Source organism: Augochlora pura, chromosome 7, assembly GCF_028453695.1.
Source record: "Augochlora pura isolate Apur16 chromosome 7, APUR_v2.2.1, whole genome shotgun sequence".
Classification (NCBI taxonomy): Eukaryota; Metazoa; Arthropoda; class Insecta; order Hymenoptera; family Halictidae; genus Augochlora; species Augochlora pura.
Window position 1 is genome coordinate 19,754,742 of NC_135778.1, and position 27,407 is coordinate 19,782,148.

A 27,407-nucleotide genomic window follows, 5' to 3' on the forward strand; every position below is an offset into this window, starting at 1 on the left:
TTTGAAAAATTCGATGGAGAGAGCGGACGAGAAGAGCGATGCATCGGCAGTGGCGCCTCTGGCGGCGATTATCGCAGACAACGGCTTGGCGGCGACGGCCATGTTTAACAATCTCCCTTGTGTGTTTAGTATGCTGCGGTCGGTGTATCGGCGCGCCGAGACGAGACGGACGGGGCGAGACGAGCGACGGCGGCGGCGGAACGAGGAGGTGGAGGAAGAGGCGGTGGAAGTCGGTGTGTGCGCTCATGACGGAGACCTCGTGCGTACCAGTCGCGTCGTCGAGCGGAGCCGAGCCGAGTCGAGTCGAGTCGTGTTACGGTCGTAATCGCAGTTGTTCCTCGCAACAGTTTGCCCCGTGACGACGTCAGTATATCTGCGCGCGCGTGGAGACGAGTACGAGACCAGTAGAAGAGTAGAAGAGGTCGAGACAGTTGAAAAGATCCGAGTGAACGGGACCGATCACCCGGCCACGCGGACTAACTTTTTTATCTGCTTTCGTTGTCGTATTTTCTGTCGTTGTCGCGTAGTCCGTTGCGTTGTGAGAGATTTTAAACAACCGGAGCGCTCTACGCTTGTTCGACCTCTCTCGCCCTCCGCGAGTTATATATCCGTGCGCGCTACTCCTCTCCTACTCTCTTTTTTCGCGTGTGTATTTTGCGTGTCCCGTCTCACTCCCACCGGCCCTATCGTACGTCTTAGTTTCGTGTTATCCCTTCTCCCGTTAGTGTCGTCTACGCGTTCTCACTCGCTCTCCGGGCAGCGATTTCAAGAATGTGACAGTGCGCGTCCTCGCGGTCGCCTCGCGCGAATAAGCCCGCAGGCCGGCGACGACGATGGGTGACGAGCGACAAGTGTGTTACGGTGTACAGTGAGAACAGTGAGCTGAAAAGAGTAAGAGAAAGAGAGAGCGAGAAAGAAAGAAAGAGAACAAGACAGACGATGCAAGCGGAAAATGTCACTCGGTGATACGCGCATACGGATGACGGGGAGTGATCGACGCGACAATCTCGGATTTGAGGTTAAAGTGTCGCCGTCGTCTTCGTCGTCGTTGTTATTGTTGTTGTTGTTGTTGTTATGCGGTGCTGGCACGCCGGCATTGGCCACGGCACGGGCAAAGGAGTACCAAGAACGAGACCGGCACCATCCTCGTGTCCTCAGGGTCCTAGACGTCCACCGACATTCGAAAGACACTGATCAAGCGGTGCGGTACGCCGTGGCCGGCAGAGTGATCTCTTAAGTCTTAAGGGCAGATATCCGGCAATCCAACTCGAACAGAGTTATTTCATTTTACCGAGCCACGCACTGATCGTGCATTCTGTAATAGTAATACAAACGGGCGCGCGCGCTCGCGTGTGTGCGTTGCAAGCTTGTGTGGCAGGTCGCGAGGTTAAGGCGCCGCCTGTCGATACACAACGTCAGAGAAAAGTCAAGAACCGGTGTTGTGTGTGAGCGCCACCGATTCGTGTTGGTACATCCAACGGATAAGTGTATCGTGATACTATTAGTGCGCGTTCCGAACCTCACCGTCTCGACCGTTAACGTCCATGGACGACCCAAACTGACGTACGCGTACCTTCGTGCCTTTTCACTATTGTATTATGCGCTGTATTTGAACATCGTCGAAAACAACCGTCGAGTATATATATTTTCTGGCTGCCGACGGTCGGTCGTCGGACAACAGTGTCATCGATTTGAGACGTCCTCGAACGTTGTCACGGCGCCGTTCGATCGGTTTCAACCGATTCGATCGGCTCATCGACGCGGAACACAGAATCAATTCGAGGATAACTGCGAGAGATAAGCGCGCCTGGATTCAACGAGATCGGACACCACTAATCGTACAGTTTATTGTACGCGGATCAGCGCGCGCACGCTACTGGCTTCGTCCAATCGACTGACCAGTTTCTGTGTACGGTGGTACATAGGTAAATAAGAGTTCAAGGTTACCAGACGAAACCGACCTAACCTGGTTCACGCGTTTGAAGAAGATATCGGCGCGTTCGCCACGAGGGTAGTCGATATCCCGTTAATCCAATTTGTTTTACCGAACGGCTCGTAATTTCGAATTATTCTTATTTTCGAGAATAAAGAGATCAAAAAGAAACGGACGAGGAAACAGTGTTCGTTTCACTGTGGTATCGTTCGAAAGATCGCGGCCCGAAACCGGAGGCGTCTGCAATAGGGAACTGTCACACTATTTCGAGACCGTGATCCAAAGTGCGGGAAGCTACACGGAGAGTGTAAATAAATATACGTGCTGGACCCGTCGGAAGCCTCTGGGGACCCTCGTTGTTCATCTGTGATTCGGTTCGGTCGTATGTGTGTTTGTTTTCTCGTTGACAATATACACAGGACGGTGTGTGTGTGAAACATTTTTCTGTGGCGGACGCCACCAGTGGATTGACGGAAAAGAAGCAAGAGCAGGAACTGGCCTGAAAACCTGTGGAAACGAGGGAAGAGTGAAAAAGGGAGGAGGAAGACATCACCGCCGGTGTCCTCCTCCGGTGTCCGCGGACGCGCTTTGCGAACTGCGACGGTGCCGTGTAAGGCACTGATTCCCCGAATATTTCAATTTTTTCCGCGCGGCTACGTTAAAAAGTACTGGCCCCCAAATGCGCGTACCGCAAATCCTGTTTCATGTTCATGTTCTGGAGCAAACGGACGGCGCTCACTAGACGTCTCCTAAAGGCCAAGGTCCGTGGAGAGCATGAAACCGAGTGTGAAGCTCAAGAGGATTCGTCACGTATTCATCGCGCAAGCAACACGAGCAGCACCGACAACGACACGAGCAACGTGACAGCAACGACGGGCCAAACAACCAAAGGAGCGCGTGGAGCGTCGTCAAGAGGTGCAGTCGGCGACGGCGGTGGAGGAAGGGGCGGCGTTGGCGGTGGTGGAGGAGGAGGTGGCCGTATTTCGTCGAGTAGACTGCATCAAGGTTGCTGCGGCGGTGATCAGAGCCAGGATGATGACGAGGATCCCGTTCGTTTATTAAGGTGCAAAGAGCTCCTGAAATCGCTTAAGGAAAATCAGCTAGAGATGCTGCTCACCGCCGTCGAAAGCTGCGGCGCCGATCTCGGCTCGTGCGTCCTCGTGCCCCGCCAGCGTCCGGAGGATGCCTACGATCGTTCGGACCAACAGCAACAATACTATCGTTTCCATCGATTCAATTACCACCATCATCACCACCGTTATCATCACGCGCATCATCACCACCACTATCATCCTCGGCATCATCGTAGACATCATCGCTCCTCCTCGTTGGAGAACGACCATGAGGACTACGATGACGACGATCAGAATTCTGGCTCGGAAGACTCGAGCACCTCGCCGATCAGGCCGGAAAAGTGCAGGGTACCCGCACGAGGTTCGCTCGATAACGCGCCGATCGATCCTCACCTGCTGTGCTGCCAGATTTGGCGGTGGCCAGATCTCACTCACTCGTCCGAGCTCAAGAGACTTCCTGTCTGTCATTCCGCTAAAGACCCCGTATACATATGCTGCAATCCTTACCACTGGGGCAGGCTCTGCAAACCCGGTGAGTAGAACTGCTGCAGTAGTCTCCATAATTATTATAGATTGAAACAAACTTTTACATTGTTACTGATAATTAAACAAAGATCAACAAAATGAAATTACATTTGTATATTTCTACTTTTTATTATTTCTAATATAGAAGTATGCAAATACAATGTTTTGTTAAGTTTTTTTTTTTTATACACGGGTCTCTTAGCTAAAGAAGACCACCTATAATGCTGTGAATAGTTGTAAATACAGAGTAATTTTTACATTTTTAATGATATTTAAACAAAAAATCTATATTTGTATATTCCTATTTTATATTATTTCTACTATAGGAATATACAAATATGATGTTTTGTTAAGTTTTTGTTTAAATATCGCTAAAACTGTGAAAGTTACATCGAGTCTATAATTATTCACATCGCTGTACTTCACAGCTGTCGACTTTTACGTGTGTTCTAACCCGTGTCCCGCAAGACGGCCGTTTGATCATTTCTGATCCGCAGTTGATTCTCTTTGATACGTGTAACTGTCAACCTTCCCATAGCACAGTACAAAGGAGGCGCGTTTTTGATACAACGCGTTACGAATATTACGCTTAACATGGCGTACTCATAATACGATTTTCTCCTCAAATTGTTAGCTCTTATCGATAGCAAATAGTTGTTTTTTCACAAATTTAGATGTTTGTACTTGCTAGATTTACATCAATATTCAGTGTCTATTTTGCTTGTACGAAATTATTAAAAATATTTTTAATAAATTTTTGGATTTCTATTGCTTCGAGATTTCTCTTAACATTATAACAAATCGTGTTATAGGAGAACCGACTGTACTTAATGACACGAAACAAACATTACTATATGAGGATGAAAATCTTAATTGTATTTATATTTGTATCACTTCCTTTTTCTAGAAAATACTAAAATAATTTCAGAAAATAATACATGTAATTTTACGTGTGTAAGTTATATCTAAATAAAGAATTTGAAAATAATTTTTCAAAAAGAATCGAGTTTCAAGAGATCCAGCTTCCGCCGATCTAGGATTAAAGCGAACACTATCGACGATCGCTTAGGCATTTGTTTATTAAATATTTTTGATCCCTTTTGTTTGACTATTTTCTATGAACAAGCATGGGGAGAATACTGGTAATTATTATTCAATTGAAATATTCAATTAATGGATCGTAGTTCATGTACTTGCCTTTTAAAAAAAGAAGTATGTTCATATTCTTTCAAAGCTTATGCACACATTTATAGAATAATAATTCTCGTTTTATAGCAATCTTTTTCTAGTAATAACTCGTGTAGATGTCTTCTTCTTGTTTTTCTTCTTCAATTAACGTTTTATTAGTTAGGCACTATTTTCTTTAAACAAGGTTATTTGTATCCGAGGATCGTCATGGAAGGATTAATCTGGAATTGCAAAAGCTGTAGAACTTTTTCATACATTCTATTTAAAACACAAACCATGGAGTTTTGTCAATTGTTTGAAGACGAATGTAACGTAGACGGGGTTTGCATTCCAAATACACCATCTTTCAGTTAAGGTTTTCTACTTTACTGTTCCAATCTTATGTAATAAACAAATGTCCACAATCTAATCCGAGAACTATGGACGTCATGTGTCATTAGAACATTCTATGACAACGCTATTCAAATTGCATAGAAGTTTAACTTGTCTGGAATTCTCTTACAAAAGTAACTTTTCGTGTACATAAAATTTAAGGTGAATCTGATGAAAAGTCTTGTGCACGTCATCCTTTGGACATTATTACATGAATTTATAGTTTTGATATAGGGGTTCATGTAAAGATTCTTGAATTACGTATACATTTAGTTGCCAACATAAAGAATAATTCTATATTATTACGTGATATTCGTAAAAGAAAGAGAATTCGTCTTTCAATAATTCGTGACGCTGACATAATCTTGTTGCATTGTTTTATTGTATCTTTTTATGCCATGTTCTTATTCTCTCGTAAAAATTTTCGACGCAACCTTTTTCATACTTCTATGTACTTCCAATTTCACTCTTATCTCTAGCAGCGAGTTATTCGATAGCACAAATACCATCTACAAATAAACCGTCATTGGTAAATATATAAAGGAAAAATTAGGATAGAATGCAAGATAGAACTACACATCTCGATCTCCGATACTTGCCATAATACGATCTTCTCGTATCTAATTAATAACGCGAAACTTTATCAAGCGGAACGGAACATACTTCTCTTTGCCTAGTTGACGTCGTGCTACCGATAACACGTCAAATTCTTTGATGGAATGTTAGACGGAACGAGCATGTAGGTAGCAGCGATACTAGCAGATAAATTTTAATTCGATTGCGTGAAAGCTTTGACTATTCCGGTTATTTTACTCCATTTTTTACTTTACGCTATTCTTAAAACTTATTTTTCGAACGTTATTTCAGCATATTTGTCAGCAGAAACATAGATATGCTAAAACTAACGACGCTTACTTATATTTATTGCTCACCAGGAACATAAATTAATGCAAGCTTTCTACTGCTTTGAAAACAAAGCAGTGTAAGTTTTGCATAATAGACAGTGTAATTTAGCACTATAAATATTGGCCACTGAAACTAACTACAATTATATAATATTAAGAACACAGCAAAAATTTCTCTCATTGACTTTGTACTTGGTTTTTAACAATTAATTGAAATTTTGTTCATGTTTCATTGGAGTCTATAAAAAAACATTTGATATTGGTAAGTAAATGCTGATAAATATAGATAAAAGAAGCATACTCAGTTGTATTTTTGTAAAAAAAAAGATTCGCCATTCGAATAAATACATTTATTTTATAAATAGGTTTGAAAGCATTTTTATAGTCCCGTTTATTTCAAATTAACAAAATTGAAATTTTTCAAAATGCCGGTTGCTCTACTTCTGGCCTTATGTCTGGTTCCATCTATTTTGTGGTTTTAAATAAAACCATGTTTTTTGTCCGATAACTGTCATTTTTCAATGCTTCTGTAGCTTGGCTCTCACTAGGCGACGTTAAAAAAACGAGAGTTTCTTGTTTTCTGACGTTCCAAGTAATAACAGCATTTAATCGCCGTACAAACGTACAAAGTTTGAAGAAAATCGGTGACACCAAGGCCTCGCGTCTTCCTTGCAAGTTCCTGGACAGGTAATCCGAACGTTCGAAAACAAAGAAAGATCAGCGATACTAGAGTTTCGATCGAGCACACACCTGTATCTGGTGGTGCCCATTATTGAGATGACAGTGCGTCAGTGTCGCCTTCGTAAATTCCATGGATAACCGATCTATAAAGTCATCCGCGCGTAAATTAGCCCGTGAATGCGCCATAAATATCGAATTCCAATAAAGCAAACCCCGAGTACATAAAACAATCGTAGGTTATTATCAGCTGCGGCACCATTCGTAATTTCATCGTAAATTGTCACCGGTAGCGAACAAAAGTCCTCGCGGTGATCAGGTAGACCGAAAAGGTGAAAGTACCCAATTACGAAACTCCATTCAATTGTGACCCTTTCTTGAAACAGTGCAATATTAACAATCCAATAAAAACTAGAACGATCACATGAAAATTAATGTAACAATTCTAGCCATAGTTTTGAAGATTGTTCTTTATAAGTCTAGCCCAAATGTTATGTTACCATAGCCCACAATATTTCATAACGTGAAGTATGTACCGTCAGTTTCATTTGTTTTAACAATAATCACTGTAATATGACAAAGAATTAAAAATAATAAAATTTTGATACATTTGATGTCATACTAATAGAATAAAATTAGTTAAATACTCCGTTAGCATACTGTAGTAAATTCTACCAAAATTATTACTGGTTAAATGGTTATAATTTTAAATAGTTAGTTTTGATTAAAACAGTATTGTTATACCTACTATAGAAATCGTTAGATTTTGTAAAGAAAGTACAAACATTATTATTTCTTATACAGTTTTGGAATAAATAGAGGAATATATGTATAACTGGTACAGATTTTTGATAAAAGTACCGGCTATGTTCATATATATTGCAGGGAGAGAAAAAGAGACAAACACGTGGTACAATTGTACGGCACGGGTGATTGGGGTGTCAAGAGAAATGGTGGGAGGGGGGTCCAGTTAAATCACAGCGGTCGTTTACTCCCCGAGGTGTCGAACCTCCGGCGTCGATCCGGTGGCGAGGGAATAATTTAGCGACGTGAAAGGCCGGGGATATTGTAATGGCAGCGAGCCGGCAACCAAATGCTAATCGTCACCTGCACGCACCTCGCTAACGAGCCTAAAGGCTCGGGTCACTGTAGAACCGTAATTTATTACCGATAGCTAGGAGGATTAGCCGGTGTCCAGCTGGTCAAGTTCCTAGGTAAATGGACAGTACAGGCGTTCGTGGACTGAATAAACTTTGTCAATTGTGTTTTCAATGCGGTCCGCACACTCCTTACGCGCGAACGCACGCTCTGTTTTCTGCAACAAAACGAACTAGATCGGAATGGCGAATGCTACTGATACGTGTAAACGTTCGTACACCGAATACAGTGCCGAAATTTCCATAAAGTTGCCTGATATTTTCATGAAACCTTACAATTATCCCATAGCAAGAAAAACATAGTACATGAATCGTGTCGATACATATTGATTTAAAAAAAAAGAAACCAACGTTACAGCGAGTCATAATATCGGTGGAGATGGTTATCATACCATTCTGCGAAGAAATTGATCAGTACATGCATCGAGAGAAACAAAGTAATAACAATAATAAACAAAATAATATTAAAATGTACTGTCTCGCGAATACAACGATATAAAAATCCTAGCACGTTTTGAACTGTTTTGTCTAAAAATTCGTCTCAAGAATGGGAAAACAAATAAAACTGATTTCCTTAATTTCAAGTCATTTGTTATGTTGCATATAAGTATTACAATAAAAACTATTTCGTCGAAACACTTTCCTTCAGAAGACAGCGTAACAAGTTACAATATGAACTGATGTACTATTCGTTTGTCTAAACACTTGCTTGCGGAGGTTGCAATTAGTCGACTACCAAATGTTTCGAACTTTCGACATAAATACGCAAGTTTTATTCTCTTTTTAATAATCTCGTTAAGTTCACATTGATGTATCCGTATCGTTAATTTCTTGTAACCTTCGCATTGTTTTAAATTACATCTACTAATTTTTACTATGAATGAATAAAGCAGCGGACTAAAGATTATTTAGACATTTCAATGTAGTATAAACGGTTTTTAATCAATATGAATATTAGTAAGTTTTTCTATCTAGTTTTAGCGAGCGATTGACAATTGATAACGTTTGAAAGAAAGTTACGAGGAATATCAGAATTAGGGGTAAACTAACAAGTAAACTTGCAGGTAAACTTTTCCTTTTCGAATTGGTGTCGTGAGTTAGCAGGTAGGTTGTATTTATCGCTCGATCATGACAGTGACACCATTTAGAGCTTTGAATGGTGGTCTATAGAAAACCTGTAGCAGGTAAAATTATCTTTCAAATCAAAGACTCTTCGAACCCATCGTCCCCGTCTCATCCGCTTTCTTTTCGGAAGATACAGTATCTTATTCAAGGAAATTTTCATCTTCTATTTCCATCTTTTAATAACAGCGTTTAACATATACGTGTTTCTATCAACTTTTCATTTTGAGCAGAAATTTCTAGTAGATCTTGGCGAGTCTTTTTAGTTAGGACAAGCAGTTTCTGAAAAATTAAATTTGGGCAAACATCTTGTACATTGGAAGCGTGATGCGTGTGAAAAATGATAATTAAATAACGGATTCTTATGTCAGAATAGTTTTTATTACAAAATGAAATTTTTTTGCATCGTTTGTAAGATATAGAAACTGAACTGAAAGCTCTACCTCTTTCTAGTATTTTCGGCGAATTAAAAATGATACATTGATATTTAAGATTTTTTTCAGTTTTCTGTTATTTTAAATTGCAATTAACGAATGTTGCTATAAATGTATAAAATACTTAATCTGTTAATAATGAAACGATTTGCACAAAATTGTTATATGGATTTTTCTGAACGCGGCGATACAGTAAAATATTATATTATGAATACGGAAATATACTATGATAAAACAAAAGTAAGAGACGAATGGGATAGTGACGGAAAACGTCATGAAAAATTACAAATCACGTTTCGTTTTTGGAACTTGAACGAAATAGTTTCGCAAAACGCGTCATACGGCCAGTGGTACTCAACATGATCCGTTGTCTTTTGCGCTAATCTAATCTGTTATTTTGCGATTAAATAGATTACAATTAAAAAACAACAGAGCACAGTGACGTAATCTCATACAATTAATGGTACTATCACGTCGAGTTTGTAATGGGTGAATGTCCTTTGCCAGCTAAAAATATTATAATATTCATGGTTACTAATTGTGCACAAAAATTTGGCTAGAGGTTTCTAAATTAATTTAACAACCGATAAATGTTCCATTGAATTTTTCTTCATGATTCAAAAGTTGGTTGCAACTTTTTTTCTAACTCTGTACGGTCAAAGTCCGTGACGTGGACGTAAATGCTATGTTTACTGTTGGATAATAGCGCAAGATTATAAAACCATAGAAGATAATACTTCGCTTAACAAAGCTATATGTAGTTGCGTTAATATCTACGGTTTTTAGGTTAAACGGACTAAATAAAAAATAATTATACTTGACGAATGTCGAGCGCCCTAAAATAATTCAATCGCTAAAAGTTAAAGTTTGGTTGAACAAACAATGTTGAACAAAGTTTTATATTCAGTCATATATGTACACTTCAGTTTAAAACACTTTTAAATTTTTAACATAATAAGTAATTTTCGAAAATATTGCATTCTGTTTTTTAAAAAGACACGCATATCTTTATAGAAACATATGGACGTAAGTTAGGTATATTATTGACAGTAGGCGCAGAAAATAAGTATGATAAATTAATAGATATATATGAAAAACTTTATACGAAAGTAGAAATTTTGGAACACGATTGTAAGAAACAGAATGTAAGTAAAAATATATTTTTCTTTTCGGTAATTCAAATAATTTGGAAAGTAGTGCTCTTAAGTTTGCCTAATGCGTTTACACTTTGGCATTTTGTCTATCCATTTTTATCACAAATGCATAAAATCCGTTGTCTACCAATGATCATTCTAAAATGGATGAAAATGTTCTCTGTATTTCAGAAGTAACCGAATTCCATAAATACGTAAAGATTCTTAGTGTAGCAATGTCTTTCGTTAGACCACCGCGCATATCTGTTACGATATTAATTTTCAAGCTTCTTAAATGTAGCAGAATACCATGTTTCGATACTATTCTATATTTGCCGATTTTCTTTTGACGTACAGAAGTTACAAACATTTGTGAACCGACGATTACTTGGGGAAGCACGACGCGAGCGGTCCTCGCCCTGTCTCGCAATCAGCCTGTTCACTTGGCGACATGCATTCGACCACAAAAAACTGTCGCGTCCTATCGACGACGGTAGGAGAGAAAGAGTGAGACCGAACGAGAGGCGCCAGTAAAACGCGTCTTTACGTAACCCCGACGATCATTTAACCCAATGCTGCCCAACTTGAGTGGAGTACAGGTCGTGCAAAAACGCGGCGAAGTTAACGTTCGTGAATCATCGCTTTGCGCGGGTATAGAAGAAACAGGCAGAATTTTTAATCGTCGACGAATTTGATCGAAGTCATAAGTAACGTTAATAAATTCAATTTTCTGTGCATGCACCGCGATCGCGCTATAAACAGATTATTCGTAAACAGTATCACAGTTAGTTTAAGAAAATTCATTATATTTTCAATATAAAATTAATATATAGATATTATACTTGTAGACATTTAAAAATTATAAATCATTTTAACATTTTTAGTATTATACTTTAATTCTTGAGCTATTCGAATACTTATAAGATAATAATAACAAGATCCACCTTACCAACATAAAACTTTATTAAATAAATAAGATTTATATAATTAGTTTAAAAATTATTTAACTCAGTCTGTTTATAAATCTTTTTATAAATTTTATAAGTAAAATTTTTAATAATTTTCATAATATATAATATTTAAAAAGATTTCTAAATAAATAACTTCGAACAAAATATTTAAATGAAACATTCTCATAAAAATAATATCTTTAATTATTTTCAACTTTAAATAAAATAATACTGTAACTATAATAACTAAATTATTTACAAAATAATATATTATTTCATCTGATTAGATGTTTAATTACTTGTTTAATTACGCGAATTTCCTGTAATTTGACCGACTTTTATGGGTATAATATAATAATTTACTTTTCGCCGTAGAAAGCATAATTTCTATATGTTTTCCATAATTTTATATGTTATTTAAAATATCAAAAATCAGTTTCTTTCGAAAATTATGAAAATGCAAATGAAATATTATTGAAAAAATAAGGTATCTTGAATTTAATAATGTTGTTTGCAAATGCGAATAAAATGATTGCAAGGGTAGAGCAACAATGGAAGCAGGAGGGGACAGAGTAATTTAGACACTTAGTCAAGGAATGTTAAAGAAAAACGCGACCAAGTTCGTCGCCCCCACCCGAAAAAGAGAACTGGAACCGGTATGGAAGGGAGCTGGCAAGTCGCGTTACCATACTCGCACGTACGTTGCTTGTATAATACGAGAAATCTATTTGTCTGTTATCGGTATTAAATCGACGTAGGTTGATGTATGCAGTAGCACGTCGACCGGATAAAAAGGATAGGAAAAAAAGAGAGAACGCTCTTAAAGATTGTCGTGACATTTAGGCGTGAAGCAATAGAAAAGATATTAACGCAGCGGAGGCGATAAATCGAGTTCACGAGATTGGACAAATGATCGTAGAAGCATTGCTCTGGTCGTTTTCATGGGTCTGCCTAGTGGATATGCGGTATTATGCACGCGAGAAACATTCTGATATCTTGGAATACCGTTCGGCGATATTAATTTTCGAAATTTAACGCGGCGCCCAATCTCTCGGCGCGACGCGTCGCGACGCGACGCGACGATGGGGATTCGTCACAGACTGGCGCGCCGCTATGATCGATAATCTCGATCGTCGGCAATCTCGTGGGAGCGCGGACGTAAACATCGGTACGCGCGATTCGAATTCTTGGAAAACTTTGTTCAATAAATTTCGCCGTCGCGTTCCCCGCGCGGATGCCGCGTGTACAGGTTGGACGAGCAAAGATTGTGCCAAATTTTTATGATATATGCAACGACTCATCAGGATAAATGAGACAGGTTTAAAGCACGTCGTTCTAAAAATATTTTTTCTACGTTTGAAAATAGGTAGTATTGTGGCGCTAATCCTAACGCGTTTCACCAGCTATAACTTATATCTAAATTAAACTCTCGGAAGGAAAAAAACAAATGATATATTTTATGTTTCAATATTTGCGACTTATGTAAACCGATACTTGCCACGGTGCAAACACCTGGGACAATTGTGTGATCAATTTCGTTGCGAGACACTACTCAAATGTCTGCATTTGTCGGCTACTGTCAGTATTTAAAAGACATTTCTTATTGACACGCGACTATACCTCATTAAGGGAGATTAATCATTTTTCTGGTAACAAATTTACAACTTCTTTGAATTATCCATATTATTAATGCTGAACGACAGACAATAGTAATAAAAATAGAATTCAACATACTTAGGATTATTTTTAATATTATTCGCCAATCGTGTTCATCATAGTTTTCGAGACAATTCTCTTAGATACGCTTGTTTTTCTATAGACATTAATAAAATCAATATAAATGTCAATTAATTGCCAGATAGACAGTGAAATAAGAATATTTATACTCCGGGTCTAATACCATCACCGTGCAAGTGTTAATAAACGGCGGACTTTCATGCAAAATAATACTGTCTGGATCAACTTCAAGGTCCAGGTGGTAATTATTTCTTTAGTAATTCATTAAAATATGTAGGTGTAACAGAATGTTTATTATATCACATTCAATCGATTTAGTTCTCTCATCAATACATAAAATTTGTAGTTTAATTGTTAATATAATTCATACACTTACTTTTAAATCTGTGAAATAAACAAAAATTTTAAGCTAGCTGTACTAAGCTACAAGAAAAAAAATAAGCCATACAAGTGTGAATAGGCTTATGTATGCAATTCACTGTTATATACATTTTCATTGTGCGATAATATGTTACATACAACAATAATTGTTATTATACAATTAAACTCGTTATGTTTCACTAGCAACTTTCAATCTAGTTATTAGTAAATTGTATTTTATAATAAAATAAGGAATATAGTGAACAGTATTTATTAATTTTCCACACTTTTCAGGGGCTCAAGAAAATGTTAACATAATTTTCAACAGCTATGTAATTAATAGAGACACGAGAAAGTATTTACTGTTTTAAGTTCTTGAAGCAAACAATGCTATTCCATTAAATTAAAAATGGCTATATTTGTCATCCGAAAGATGACTTAGTAATTTGTTAAAACAAATTGCATGAGACAAATTGGACGAAAATATCGCGACGGTTACCAACATTTTTCTGCGATTCGTAGAACGAGATGCAATCACGCCTTCGCAATTAGCAACACAAGTCACCACCTCGTGCCCGGAGGAAGTTCGACTTACCCCATTCAAAGGATTTAAGAAGGGGGGGGGGGTAGGCCGCGTCACGTGATCGAGGTCTAGTTCGGGACCAGGGTCACGGCTGGAATTCGACGGGCCGAAAAATCTCCATACAGGAAAATCGGTGGATCCTTCGGATTCCACGCTGAGGTTTCCATGTCTAATAATAGCGCGCGGGGCTGGTCGCGCCAGCTCGCTCGTGCATCCGCGCGCAGAGGAGACCGGAGACGCATTTGGGGAAACAGAATGAGAAATAACGCGAGAAGAATGTCGTCTGTGGAACGAATGAATAGACGACGCGTTTAGAAAGAGAATCAACAGAGCGAGAGCGGCGGACGGTCGTCGGCGGAGCTGCCGTAGCCGTCTACGCCGCCATCGTCGACGTCGGAATCCAAGAGACAGAAAGAGAGAGCAATATGTATATTGATAGTGAGAGAGAGAGAGAGAGAGAGAGAGGGGTAAGATAGGCACGCATAGGAAAAGAGCGACGAAAGAAGATTGAATAGTAGAAAGAAGCGAAACGAACACGAGGGGTGGAAAATGCCGGTGCCGGCATTTACCAATAGTCGCACAATCAAAGTTATGGCCAGAAGAAAATGAGTCTAAAAATAAAGTGTATATTGGGCGAGTCGCGGTTTGCCAAGGAGAAGGAAAGAGAGCAAAAGAGGATGGAGACAGAGACGAAATAGAGGAGAAAGAGAAGAGACGCGCTAGCAGAATTCAGCGAGAACGAGAGATAGAGACGGAGATAGAGAGAGAGAGAGGAAAGAAAGACCGAGACCGAGCCGAATGTTACGGGTAGGAAAACGGAAGCGGGGCGAGGGAGAGGGGACGGTCTGAGGACGGGCGCCGTGAAACATGTGCGGTTCGGTCAGATCGTGGGGCAACGGGTGGTCGAGAGGGGGGCAGTGAGGGGGCAGCGAGGGGCCAAAAGGAGCCAGTGGAGCGCATTGGCGCAGGAGAGACGGGACTGCCGACCCGACACTGCCGTGCGTCGCTGGCGCTGGCGGGACAGGATGCCGAGGGGTAGGGTAGAGAGCGGACGGGGATCGGGTTGGGATCAGGCTGAGCGACGAGGGAGCGGGCGAAGAGGGGGAAAGGGGGAACGGCCCGGCGCCGCTGCATGTCATTGCTGGCGCCAGCTAATTGTCGAGGCCAGTCGGCATTAGCCGACGAGCTGACCGAACCGAGTCGAGTCGAACCGAATCGAACCGAACGCGCGCACAGCACCGGCACCGGCACGGCACCACCAGCTTTCCTACCCGACTGTCCGTTGTGCCGCCACGCCGCGTCCACGAGATCACGCGCGCCGAATCGACACCGTTGCGTTTTAAGTTTCTCCTTACGACGCGACGTTTTCCTCCTCGGCATTTAGGGCCCCGAGAATAGAGCATGTTTCTTAGAAATGACGGGGATACTGGCCGAACCAGCCGCATCCACAGGTAGTTTTCAGGAAGCGACACGATGGTATTTTCGTCGGGCCTATTGTCTACACCCGACTGCCACGAAATCGAGATAACTAGCGTTTTTCGTTGGCATACACCGGAATGAATTTTAGAAAATGGATCGAAACCTTTTTCAGGATTTGAAGTTGTTTGGTCGAAAGGAAAATGCTGTATGTCATAATCGCGGAAAACAGAAATTTAGATGTTTATTGAGCTGTTGAATATAGGATTTAGATACTTGTTGGAAAGAAAATCTTGCAAATAAATCCGATATACTCAAAACAAAAGTTAGAAAAAAACACCATCCCAATGCATTAAGAAATCTGTGAAGTTCTAAAATTTTTTATATAGGCTAATACTCTCTACAGAATGTCTTCATAAAATTCGAAGTAAATCGGAAGTTTCGAGAAAAACAGAGAATAAGTTTTAAAATAACCTTTCCCTTTGATAAAGTAAATTTTTTAAAACTTTACCTTCAGCCACTAAATCTTCAAATTCCGAAATATTGCGTTGACATAACATTCTGCACGCTTGAAACTTTAAAGAAGTAAAAAGATTGATTTATTTTTTAATCGCTGAAGTGATTTAAAGAAACTGCGTCAACAGCAAACCAGTTTATTGTTTAAAAATCCAGAAGTATAGTACATGTAAGTGACGTAGCGTGCAAGTGACTTTGAAATGATCTTCCAAGTCGTGAAGAGGACATTTTTTAATGCAACAGATGAGAATGTACATTCCGGTCCTTTTATTCATTTTATCTATAGAATACGTTCGAAGTTTCTTACTTCGACTGCTAAACATTGGCGTAGTCTTCTTGGAAACGATCTGTTCGCAGCACCAGCAACAGCGATCGTAAGGATAGTGTTCTGAATTTGTATTTCTAGACGCTTTCTTTGAAGCGGAACAGAAATACAGCATTCCATTTCAAATAACATAAAAATGTGTTGTCTCACATTAACGCGTTCTACGTAAAAGAAAATATAAAACTCTTTTTTATATACATTTTTGTTCTAATGACACATAAATTGGAATATTTATCTGAAGTAGTTTCTGATGCCTGCTGCTTTTTCTACTTTTCAGAGAGTTTTGTGCGCTCTTTTTGAGGAGTCGAACGTGGTTTTCTATCGAGAAGATTATCATTGAGGAAAACGCAGCAGTGTAGCTCGTCGGCATTTATCGAAGGTGAATCGTATATTCACGGTGGCGCCTTGTTTTCGCAACACGGCACAGACGTGTGTTGTCTTTATCTGTTTTCGCGTTCGCCAGTATTCGAATACGACGATGCTGTTAATAATTCGCGCCGATAAATCGATTATTATCGGGTAGACGGTGTCGTCACGCAAATCGTTGGGCTCGTGTTACGTTTCTAGGCATGGTCAGTTTATTCCATATTTAGCACGTTTCTCCTACCGTTTCTACATTTCCTGATTTTCTCTATTTTTAATATCCCATTAATTCGATCGCATTTATTTCGATCGGTTTAGCTCCGTTTTTGAATCCTCGTAAACTGTCCGGCTATAGCCGCAATGGTATGGTTCGAAACTTAATCTGAAAATAGATATGACGCCGCTGGCATTTCTAAAAATAATTCATCAGAATAAAGTACGTCGATTAGACGAGCCGTGCATTTTCCGATTTATCGTCGAACATCGTAACGTTATTTTGAATAAGAAAGTCCGTTTAAGTTTGATATACATTGTATACATTGCACAGTTCCTATTAATACCTGTTAGGTGACTACAATTTCGACACTTTGGCACTCTGGTAATTCTTCATACCGATGTGAAAATTCACAGAGGGAGAGGCTTTATTTCGAGAAAGGGCGACGAGAAATTTCAGTTATGGAATACACCGTTCCGACGAATTCTGTAATCGATTATTCCGTATTTTCCTGTATTTTTCCATCGGGATGTCTAACCGAGAGCTCCTCGACTTGTTTTCTACGAGATAGGAATTTAAACGGGTACATACTTCGGGTGAAAACATGTATGTTGTATGGAATGTTTGTCTGTCTTATAAATAGATTTTCGAATGATAGAATCAGATAAACATCGTTTGATCTTGATCAAAGAAGTAAATGAAGCGTTCCGAGTTTATTTCGTTCCTAATTGGCCAACCGAAAGAAATATTGTATTTCATTTATTGAACGCACCGTTTTTTCATTTTGCACAAAATCGCAATAATATTGTTCGAACTTTCGTTGAATAATTCATGGTCGCGTACATGCGCCAGTTACAAATCTTTGTAGGACTCTGCACTTCGTATCTGTTGTGCAAATACAAACAATGCTTGAAGTTTCACTTCAAATGCGCTAGGGACTCGGAAGTTCAAACGTGAAAGTGAAGACGAAGAAATATGTAAACTGTACTTAGAGGGTTCTACAAATGATGGGCCGCGACTAATATTATCTTTGCAGTCACTTTGAAGCATCGGCAAACGAATACTTCGTGAACGTTAACGAATTTCTTTTACGCGAATTTATTCTAGGTAAAATAGATAAACCATTGTTTGGGCATCGAACGAATAAAATCATGATACAAGGTAGCTGGACTGTAAAAATATAATTTATGTACTTGTTATGATATTCGCAATTGCGCAAACATAATTTCATATGCATACAGTCTTGTATCGAAGCATAACATTTCGGCTAAATTTCAAGTAAAAAGAATCACTTTTACAACAAATTATTATTAAGATAGCGAAAGGCACAGCAACGTAATATTCGTTAGCTTTTTATTTGTCACGCTATTTTCAATAAGTAGCCAAAAATTTGTGTATATCATGTTCTGAATCTGTTTTCTTGTTGGGTTATTTAAACACTCTGTTAAATACTTGGCATGGGAAAATACACAATTTTATAAATTTTACCAAATGTTATTAGACAGATTGTTAAAATAAAATTGCTATTATAATAGATTTAATGAAATCAATCGTTAATCACCAAACGTTTGTATTTCGAAAACTGGTGAGTCGAATATTATATCACAGTATTAGAAAAGATTCAGATGTTTTTTTTAAATAGAATCACATATTTCTATCGTTATATCACGATAACTAAAATCGAGACGAATTCAATGACCTGTAAAAACGTGACCTTCGCGTAACATTGAACACGAATAAATTAAGCTTTAAATATCTAGGACTGAATACTTATGCTAAAATAATTAAACAGAGACATCATTAATGAAATATGATTGTTCAAAATGATTTCCATTGACTTTTGCATATTTTTTCATTCGGTTTCTTGTTCTAGACAATTCAAATCGCGACGAGCAATGCAATGCTCGACCGGTATAAGGTCACGTAAAGGTCATGCTACTGTAGCTCGTTGGATTCATCTTGATCTTAGCTACCGTGATATAATGATAGGAATATGTACTTCCATTTAAAAATACATCGATAACCTTGCAATTTTAAGAAATGTGATCTTTAAAAAACAAACGATATTCATCACAACGTGTTTTCCTTTGATCCAAATAATTTGTTCCTTAAGCATTTCTGGATATCATTACCTGTAAACAAAGATATCTTTTTGTAACAGAGTTAATGATTGTATAACACATATTGAAATATTCTTTTATTTTGTACATACGCATATATAAAAAATAAGAAAAACATGTAGAAAACGATAAAAAAATGAAATTAAAATAGCAAATTATAAAAAATAATATTGACAATATAGATGACAATAGAAGATAATTTTATTCCGATTTAAAAGATTGAGATAATATTCATACTTAACAGGTTATTACTAGGAATTTTCATCGCGAATCAGGCTCGTCCAATTACATTAACAGGTTAATTAATCCTTAGCAAACATGCGTTGAATACTCATCCGTTTTCCAGATATTATCATGTTTTAATATTAGTACTATGATGACTTCCTGACTTCTACGTATCGCATGCGATGTTTACCTCAGTCTTCATAAACTGCCTTCTTCAATGCCTCTTATTCAGTTTCCATACACATTTCATACGAGAAGATGTCAAGCATGTGCAGAAATAGAACAAGAATGCGTGGAAAATCGTGTAATCGATAAATCTATCTAGGATGACTATCTATCAAAAGTAATATATAGATAAGCCTTAATAATATGAGAATACTGACAGATTATGTTTTTACTCATTAATAGACTGCGAATTTTATATATTTGTGAAAAAAATGTATGATTACAATAAAAACATTTAGGAAATTAAAAAGCAGTATAACTTTTGAACTTCACTTTATGAAGATAACCCTTACATTAGCCTTTATGGAAGGCTACTTTAATGAACCATAAAGGATTGTTTCCTTTTAATGTATTTTTGTTATGGCGTAGAAGTTAAAGTTATACCCGTGTCGGAAAACTTTTGGGAATCATTATATTATAAATTATTGTAATCTATAAAACGAACTTTTTGCAAATTTTCTTTGGAGGTTCAGTTTAAAAAGCTGTCAAAAAAACATTGTTTTGCTAATTGTTTTAATTGCAATCTAAAAACAAATGATTCTATAATCATTTTCTAGACATGATTATAGAATGCCTATTGCTTATTAAGAATTGAATTTATTTGGACCAATTAAAGAAAAGTAATTCCCTTTGAAAAGATGTTAACATACTTTCTGACGCGAGTGTATATGTACACCATAAAAAAACGAGAACATTGAATTTAAAAAATGTGCTTAAAATTTCAATAGCAGTCATTTGACCGCTCTGTTGGGTTTAATGTTAAAGTGTGTTTGTAGTGTACAAATTCAGCCATTTATATTTCATTAAGCGATAAGTTATAACATTCTTGTATTTGATAAATTAGCAAATACCGGAACGCACTGAGATTCGTACTGTAGCAATTGTACATCTCGTTAGGCCACCATTCTTACCTCTCGCGGGCGAACAAGCCGCGATGATGGTGGACAAGGTCACCATGTTTTGACAAACCGGAGGAGCGCCGGCGCGCACGGTGCAGAATTTCAAACGGACAGTGAGTCAGAAACTTAATTTTAATTGATACGTCGCGTCGCCGCGTCGAGACGCGTCGAGACGCGACGCGACACGACGCGACAGAACGCTATCACGTACAAACACAGCTAGTTCTCTTTTACTACGTAATATTATGCGATGCTAGAACCGGCGACGAATTTCGAGGAAACGCAAACGAGAACTTTCTCGTGAGTATAAATAAATATATTAAAAGCACTATTTCGAGGATCGACCTCGTTCTTACGTAATTTACACTGCTACATCGCACGTAGCACCTTGTGTTTCATCCTTTTTTTTCTCTCCATGATAAAACATTGATTATTTCGAATAATATTGTCATTATTGGAATATTGTTGTTAATGTTATCGTAGCTTCGAAGTTTAAACCAGCGTACATCGGACATATTCAATTTGGACGTGTTTCTTTTTCCAGCACTCTCTTTACATTTGCAAATATGATGTTTAGATATCATGAATACTAGCGAAATTGGCAAATGTGCTGTTTTCGAAACAGAGTTATCTTATTATAGCAGTACCTGAAACGTTGAACGTGTCCTTTCGAATTACGATATTTGTCGAATACGTTGCTACAATACAATCCCTGACAAAAGTATGATGATACCTTTCAAAACGCGGTAACGTTTTTAAAACTGGATCAAATAACATACATTTTTTAAAATATTAGTTTTTAAATGTAACTGTACAATGACTGGAAATACGTTTCTTTTTTAATATTGCTATTGTTTGGAATAAACTCACCATTTTAGTTTTTTTTATATCGTTCACGTTGTTATAAATTAAAAGCAGTCAAAGATCGTGAAAATTACAGCTTTTATGGATTTAAAATAAAAAGAGGTAATTTTTACATATCTCAGTGGCTGTAGCTTGACTATGTGTCAACTGATTTAGTTGAATTTCTCAGTATGCATATAAGTTACAGAGATCTACAATATGCACTTTTTAAATTTTCATTATAAGCTCGAGTGAAAAAGTTAAAAAACGTAGGTTTTTCATTTTCTGTTATTCCAAGTAATAACAACATTTAGACCAGTTTTAAAAAGGTATCCGAATGCGTTTCGAAAGGTATTCAAATATTTTTTGATCTCACGCGACAAGAAGACACAGTGGGGCAGCTAGTAAGTGGGAGAATGTAAACACAGAGGTGGCTTGCGGTCGCGTGAGAACTATGGGTACCTCAAATCGCATGATTTGCTTGACGATTGGTTATAGCACCCTGTTTGTATTATTGTGACTTAAAATACAGCCATAATATTTTTGTTCTTTCTCAAAATTGATCAAACTAATCTAATTTTTAAGCTTACGAATATCTCTTTTTTACCCGTTCTTTCTTTGTGACAATTTATGGCATTTTTTTACCGCTTTCGACAAAGCAACAATACTGTAAAATGTATATTAGGTGTGATCCGAAGAGTGCTTCGTATATTTATAATTTTTTGTTATTGTTAAGTTTTCATAATGAGTTGTCTTTTGTTGATTTATATATTAATTTCATGTCGTATATTATTATCATATTATATTTTAATTTTCATATTATACCGCTTGTGTTATATTAAATTAATTAATTGTATAAAAACTAGTCTATCGCTTAATCTCAATGCCTTATATGAAAATATATGTAACCATACTAATTTTAGAAACTAATTTTACTGTTATCGTTGTTAGTTTTCATTACAATTGATAATTAACTTGCGAAGTTAACTTGTTTGACGTCCTTTATCGATACGATTCTATCGATATAATTCTAACACGCGACTGCGTTGACCCTTCAATATAAGGTAAATCCTTTCTAGTATCGAACTTCTTTACGTTTCTTCGTAAGGTAATTCGTAGAAGTTTAATACGGCGTTGCACGCACAGGATTGCCCTTTTCTTTAAAAAGTTAACAAAACGAGGGAATAATAAGAGTTATCGCTTTCGGGATCGTAAGAACTTACGAAGTAATACGAAGCAATTTGCTTCCACTTACAATCAAGATTTTACGTAGAGGTACAGAAATGTCGCATGGTAGGGCAAACCTAGTATGGTTCGAGACTTTTAAAGGGACAGACAAGATTGATCGTAAAACCAATAAATATCCTCTTTAATGGAATTATATGACACTGTACATCTCTAAAAATGCATTTATATTTAAAAAGCAAGATAAATTAATGCGTGATTTCGAAGTCATTCTCGGATAGAAGAGTATAAATCACCCTCAAAGGTGAAAAAACTCCCTCAGAGGAGCTTGGTGCAGTACTTTCTTTTTTTATTAACAAATTAATAAAAATAAATTATTAATGAAAACTCCATATTCTTTTTGAAAGATTTTTATTCGATCAAAATATTTGTTTCGATACACCTTTTCAAACGAGTTTTGTAAATTATAGTTTCGAAAAAGTTTTAATCATTTCAAATGAATGATTCAACTTCTCATAAAATTCACACGAATATAGGCAGAATTCGTAGACATATGAAACTCAAAATAAATAACACTCTTTTTGATAAGCAGGGAAATAAACATTTACACGTAAAAGAAATTCGACATCTCGTACATATCAACCTAATTTACATCGAATGTAATTACGAATGTATTATCGAATGTAATTAATTAAGTTTAACGAGGTTATTAGGGACAGGCGTGGTAATCAAAAAGTTAATCTAGATTTCAAGCCGAAGAAATATAAATACTATAATATACTATATGTAATGCTTCAATATTAACGAATATAGTTTTATTCGAGGCTATCGAATAAATATCCAATCAAATAAACATTGGATTCAGCAAGCATACATTGGAATAGTAACTTATTTGTATAGTAATTCATAAGGAAAATAATCGTTTTGGCTAGAAATAATGGAATACAGTGTTGTGTATTAAACTTTTCATAGGTTATCCATTTATTTATTACATATTCCTCTTTCAAATTTCGTATTCTAAAGTTTATCATTTTTGAGTAAATCGATCATCGATGGATACTTAAATAATCTTTACACAGGTGCAGACTAAAGCATCGGTAATCTTATAATTTTATGTATAAGTACTTGAAATCGAACTGATCCTGAATGTATACGCGTATAAAATATATTGTTACAAAATTACGTGAAAATAGAAACATTTATTATTCTTATTATATAATTTATTACTATTAAAAGAGTTAATTTGGATAGTTATCTCCATTAAATATGTACTGAAAAGATTTCGAATAATGCCCAACTGTAATCTGTACCACCTAATGTTGTAGTACTTTCTTCGAATGTTGTTGCGGCGAGTTCGCGGGAGAAGATGCTTGCCGTGGCTACAATAGGATCTCGTGTTCCTAAGCGCCGCACCGCGCCGCATCGTGTTACCTTGACGTCCGCGATATTCACGCCGCAATTTGTCCCCTATGGTTTCAGAGCGACACGTAAAAGGACGTAAAACAACATACCGGTTTCGCTGGGCGCGCCAATAATAGAATCCTCCGGTTTTGGATTAGGGCTCCTAACGGGGCACCGCGCCGTTCGCCGGCTATGTTTCGTTGCCCGCCTCGATTCCCATTAATGCCGCTTAATCGAAAACAGAGTCTTGGGAGTCGGAATTATCTCTCTCTTTCTCTCTCTCTCTCTCTCTCGTTCCTTCTCGGGCCGTTACTGTCGCCGAGTCCGTTTCGGATTAAATTGGAATCGGAACGCAACGCAGAACGGCTATCCCCGCTAAAATAGATTTATCGTGCCCTCGCTGGCGCCGTTAATGAATGTCTCCGTTTCGTTTCGTTTTAATGTTGCGTTTACTGTCGCTTGCGGTCGGCCGAGCGTGTGCATATCCGTTCGGATCGACCGTACAGGTATTAATGGCTTTGCTAAGTGTGAAACGATGTAAGATTCTTCCTCGAAGACCGATTTTAACGCTCGATGCAGAGGGTTCCGTGGAAACGAGTACAGGAGAATTCCAATAATCCGGCATACTTGGGACTTTAGCAGCGCCGGATCATCGAATATTGCCGATTATTCGATGAGCAATGAGATTGAAACGATAACAATAATTTGACACCGATCTGAATTATGACAACCCCTGAAAAAAATTTGTCGAACGCATCTTAAAACGCAGTAACTTTTTTCAGACCGCCCCAAATGATTTTCAAATCTCAAAAGGATTAGTTTACGATACAATGATTAAAATACTTTATTTTAAATTTACTATTTACTATTATGTTTTTGTACAGTAAGCTAGTTTCTTTAACATTTAAGTGTTCTAATCATTTTTCCAAAGGTAGTGTACATAGTCTACTGAACAAAATAATTTATGTATCGAATGTAGGTTACAATTAAAGGTTTTTGCAGTAAAAACCACTTTATAGTGCATAAAGATTCATTCATTCAAAAATTTACATTAAATTCATGCGTAAAGTTACTTATCTCTTCTTACGCTTTTTTCGAATCGAATTGCGTGCAACTTTTTTTTTATAACTTTAAGATTACATGTACCCATTTTATTCTTGCAAAATCTTTAGATAATTTAGGTTCCTAGATTTGTGAGGAAAATGTATAGGTGGATACAAAATGGTGGAAAGTTTATAAGAATTTAAGAATGCTTTCACATTATTTAGAGCCGGTTATACATATTAAGAAAGAAAACGAAATACACTTTGCTGCAACTGACGTTGACAATTTTTATTTTGCACAAAGATCCGCAGTGTAGCGATCATTGGTCAGCAGGGTCAGTGGTAAGTTGCACGCGTTTCATAATACATACATCTGTATCGAAACTGTTTATGAAGTCAGACCCAGTGCAGTCAGGAAAAACAACTACGCGGGGCGACGCATGCGCAGAGAGTCCCGCACAGCGGCGTGGGGTCTCTACCGGGCAAACATTGTAATTCCGAGCTACGATGGCGACACGACGCAGAGCCTTTGTCCGATCGTAGTCCAGAATTACAATGTTCGCACGGTAGAGGCCCCACGTCGCTGTGCGGGATTCCCTGCGCATGCGTCGCCTCGCGTAGTTGTTTTTCCTGACTGCACTGGTTAGACCACGGCATGAGAGGACGAGGTAGACCGAGTTCATTTCTGCTTCTGTGATCTTAAAGATTTACTTCTGATATAATCCGCTGAGGCTATATTACAGTAACAGAGTAACAGTACTTGCTACAGTAATGCTACCCTTGTAGTAACATTATAAAGATATAATTTAAAAAGATGATGGATCTGTGGGAATATTAACACATCTCGCGGAACTCGTGTCGTGTGGTAACCATAGTGCACAGTGGTTGGAATAATTTTAGACTCGATGTAATTTTTACACTTTTACTGATATTTAAACATTTGCATATTTCCATTTTCTATTATTTTGAATACAGAAATATACAAATATAGCTCTTTTTCTTGGACTTCGTTTAAATAAAAACGAAAAAACTTCCTGTAAAGAAGGTAAAAGTTGCTTTCAGCTTATAATTATTCGCTGTCGATAGTCTTTTTAGCGAGTCATCCGATATATTCAAAGAAAGAACATCATATTAATATATCTTTATATTAGAAATAATAGAAAATATGAACATAGAAGTATGGTATTTTGTTAAGTTTTCGTTTAAATATCGGTAAGCATGTAAATGTTATTTCGAGTCCATAATTATGTAGGTCACTGTACCTCTTTTAGTTACATCGAGATTTCGAAGAAAAATAAACGGAGGAAGATTGAATAATTTACTGGTTTCGTGCTTGTTGCGAAAATAAGACTATTTCTATCGGATTACTCGACGTCGGATTATTCGAATTTTACTGTATTATCTCGTACCACGATGTACACAAGAGTTGACGCGGAAAATACAGTAGCAATTCATCGGACGATTCGTACGATTTACATAAATTGAATCCGCGTCAGCAAAGATAACGAATTATCCCGATGACTCTTCAAACCGAACGCGATTATTACCAGATTATAAGTTTACGTAACTGTTGCTTCCATTTGTATAATTTTGATCGTATTACTAGAACTTCTGAGCCCTGAACGCAAGCAATCTATATTGCGTAGAGTGTCTCTGAAAAATATATATTTACAAGTGGTTACCAGGCGATTTCGTATGAAAAAATATGAAAAAAAACAAAATAATTTTCTGTTCATTTGAAGCTTACTTTGTGGGAAAGTCGAGTTTGAAAATTTGATTTGTTCAAAGATTTTTTCGAAAATTAAACCCCGTACCTAAAACCGTTTTGCGCGTACCTCATACTTTTTCACCTGTTGCCTGCTTGTAGATATCTTTACGGATCACCATGTATAGTTTCATAACAATGATAAGATTGGGTTTATTTGAACATCGTATAATTTCCATTATAATATATGTTTGTTGAAATAAGTTGAAGTTATTTAAAATTCGAACGATAGAAAAGCATTGTTCACCGATCGCAGGTCTTGATTTGGTTAAAATAAAATAATGTTGCTATTCATTTTGATTGATATACAGTTTTCATTATGTTTATAACATGTGGAACTGTCTTTAGACGCTTAAAAATTGATAGTCATTTCACGAGCGTATTAAAATTATTCCTGGTTTAAGGAATTCTACGCAAGCTTCGTTTTATTGCTAGTTGAAAATGAAGTTGATGTCGTGTAATATCAATTACTGACTATGTTTCTTTATCATCTTCCAGAGTCGCCACCACCCCCATACTGCCTTATTGCTGACAGACTGAGACCCGAAGGTGAGTAAATTCCTTTGTCTACCTCTATATTATATGTACAAACACCATTGCACTATCAAGCAGAATAATATTTGCCAAGGGGTAACATGAAAATTCGCTGATACGTTTGCGAGTGAAACTGGCAAAATATTCTAACTACTTTAATTAATTGAATATAACTTATCTGGT

General features: G+C 37.5%; 1 protein-coding gene across 1 annotated transcript in view; it reads left to right on the forward strand.

Annotated features, from left to right (window-relative positions):
* The first annotated feature begins 262 nt into the window (after positions 1-262).
* The window catches only part of Dad (Daughters against dpp), a 122,585-nt gene continuing 95,440 nt past the window's right edge, over positions 263-27,407 (forward strand). Inside the window, exons 1-2 of the mRNA XM_078184705.1 lie at positions 263-3,538; positions 27,189-27,239. Of these exons, the coding sequence (XP_078040831.1) occupies positions 2,638-3,538; positions 27,189-27,239 (952 nt within the window). The 5' untranslated portion in view covers positions 263-2,637. The remainder of the gene's footprint in view (positions 3,539-27,188; positions 27,240-27,407) is intronic.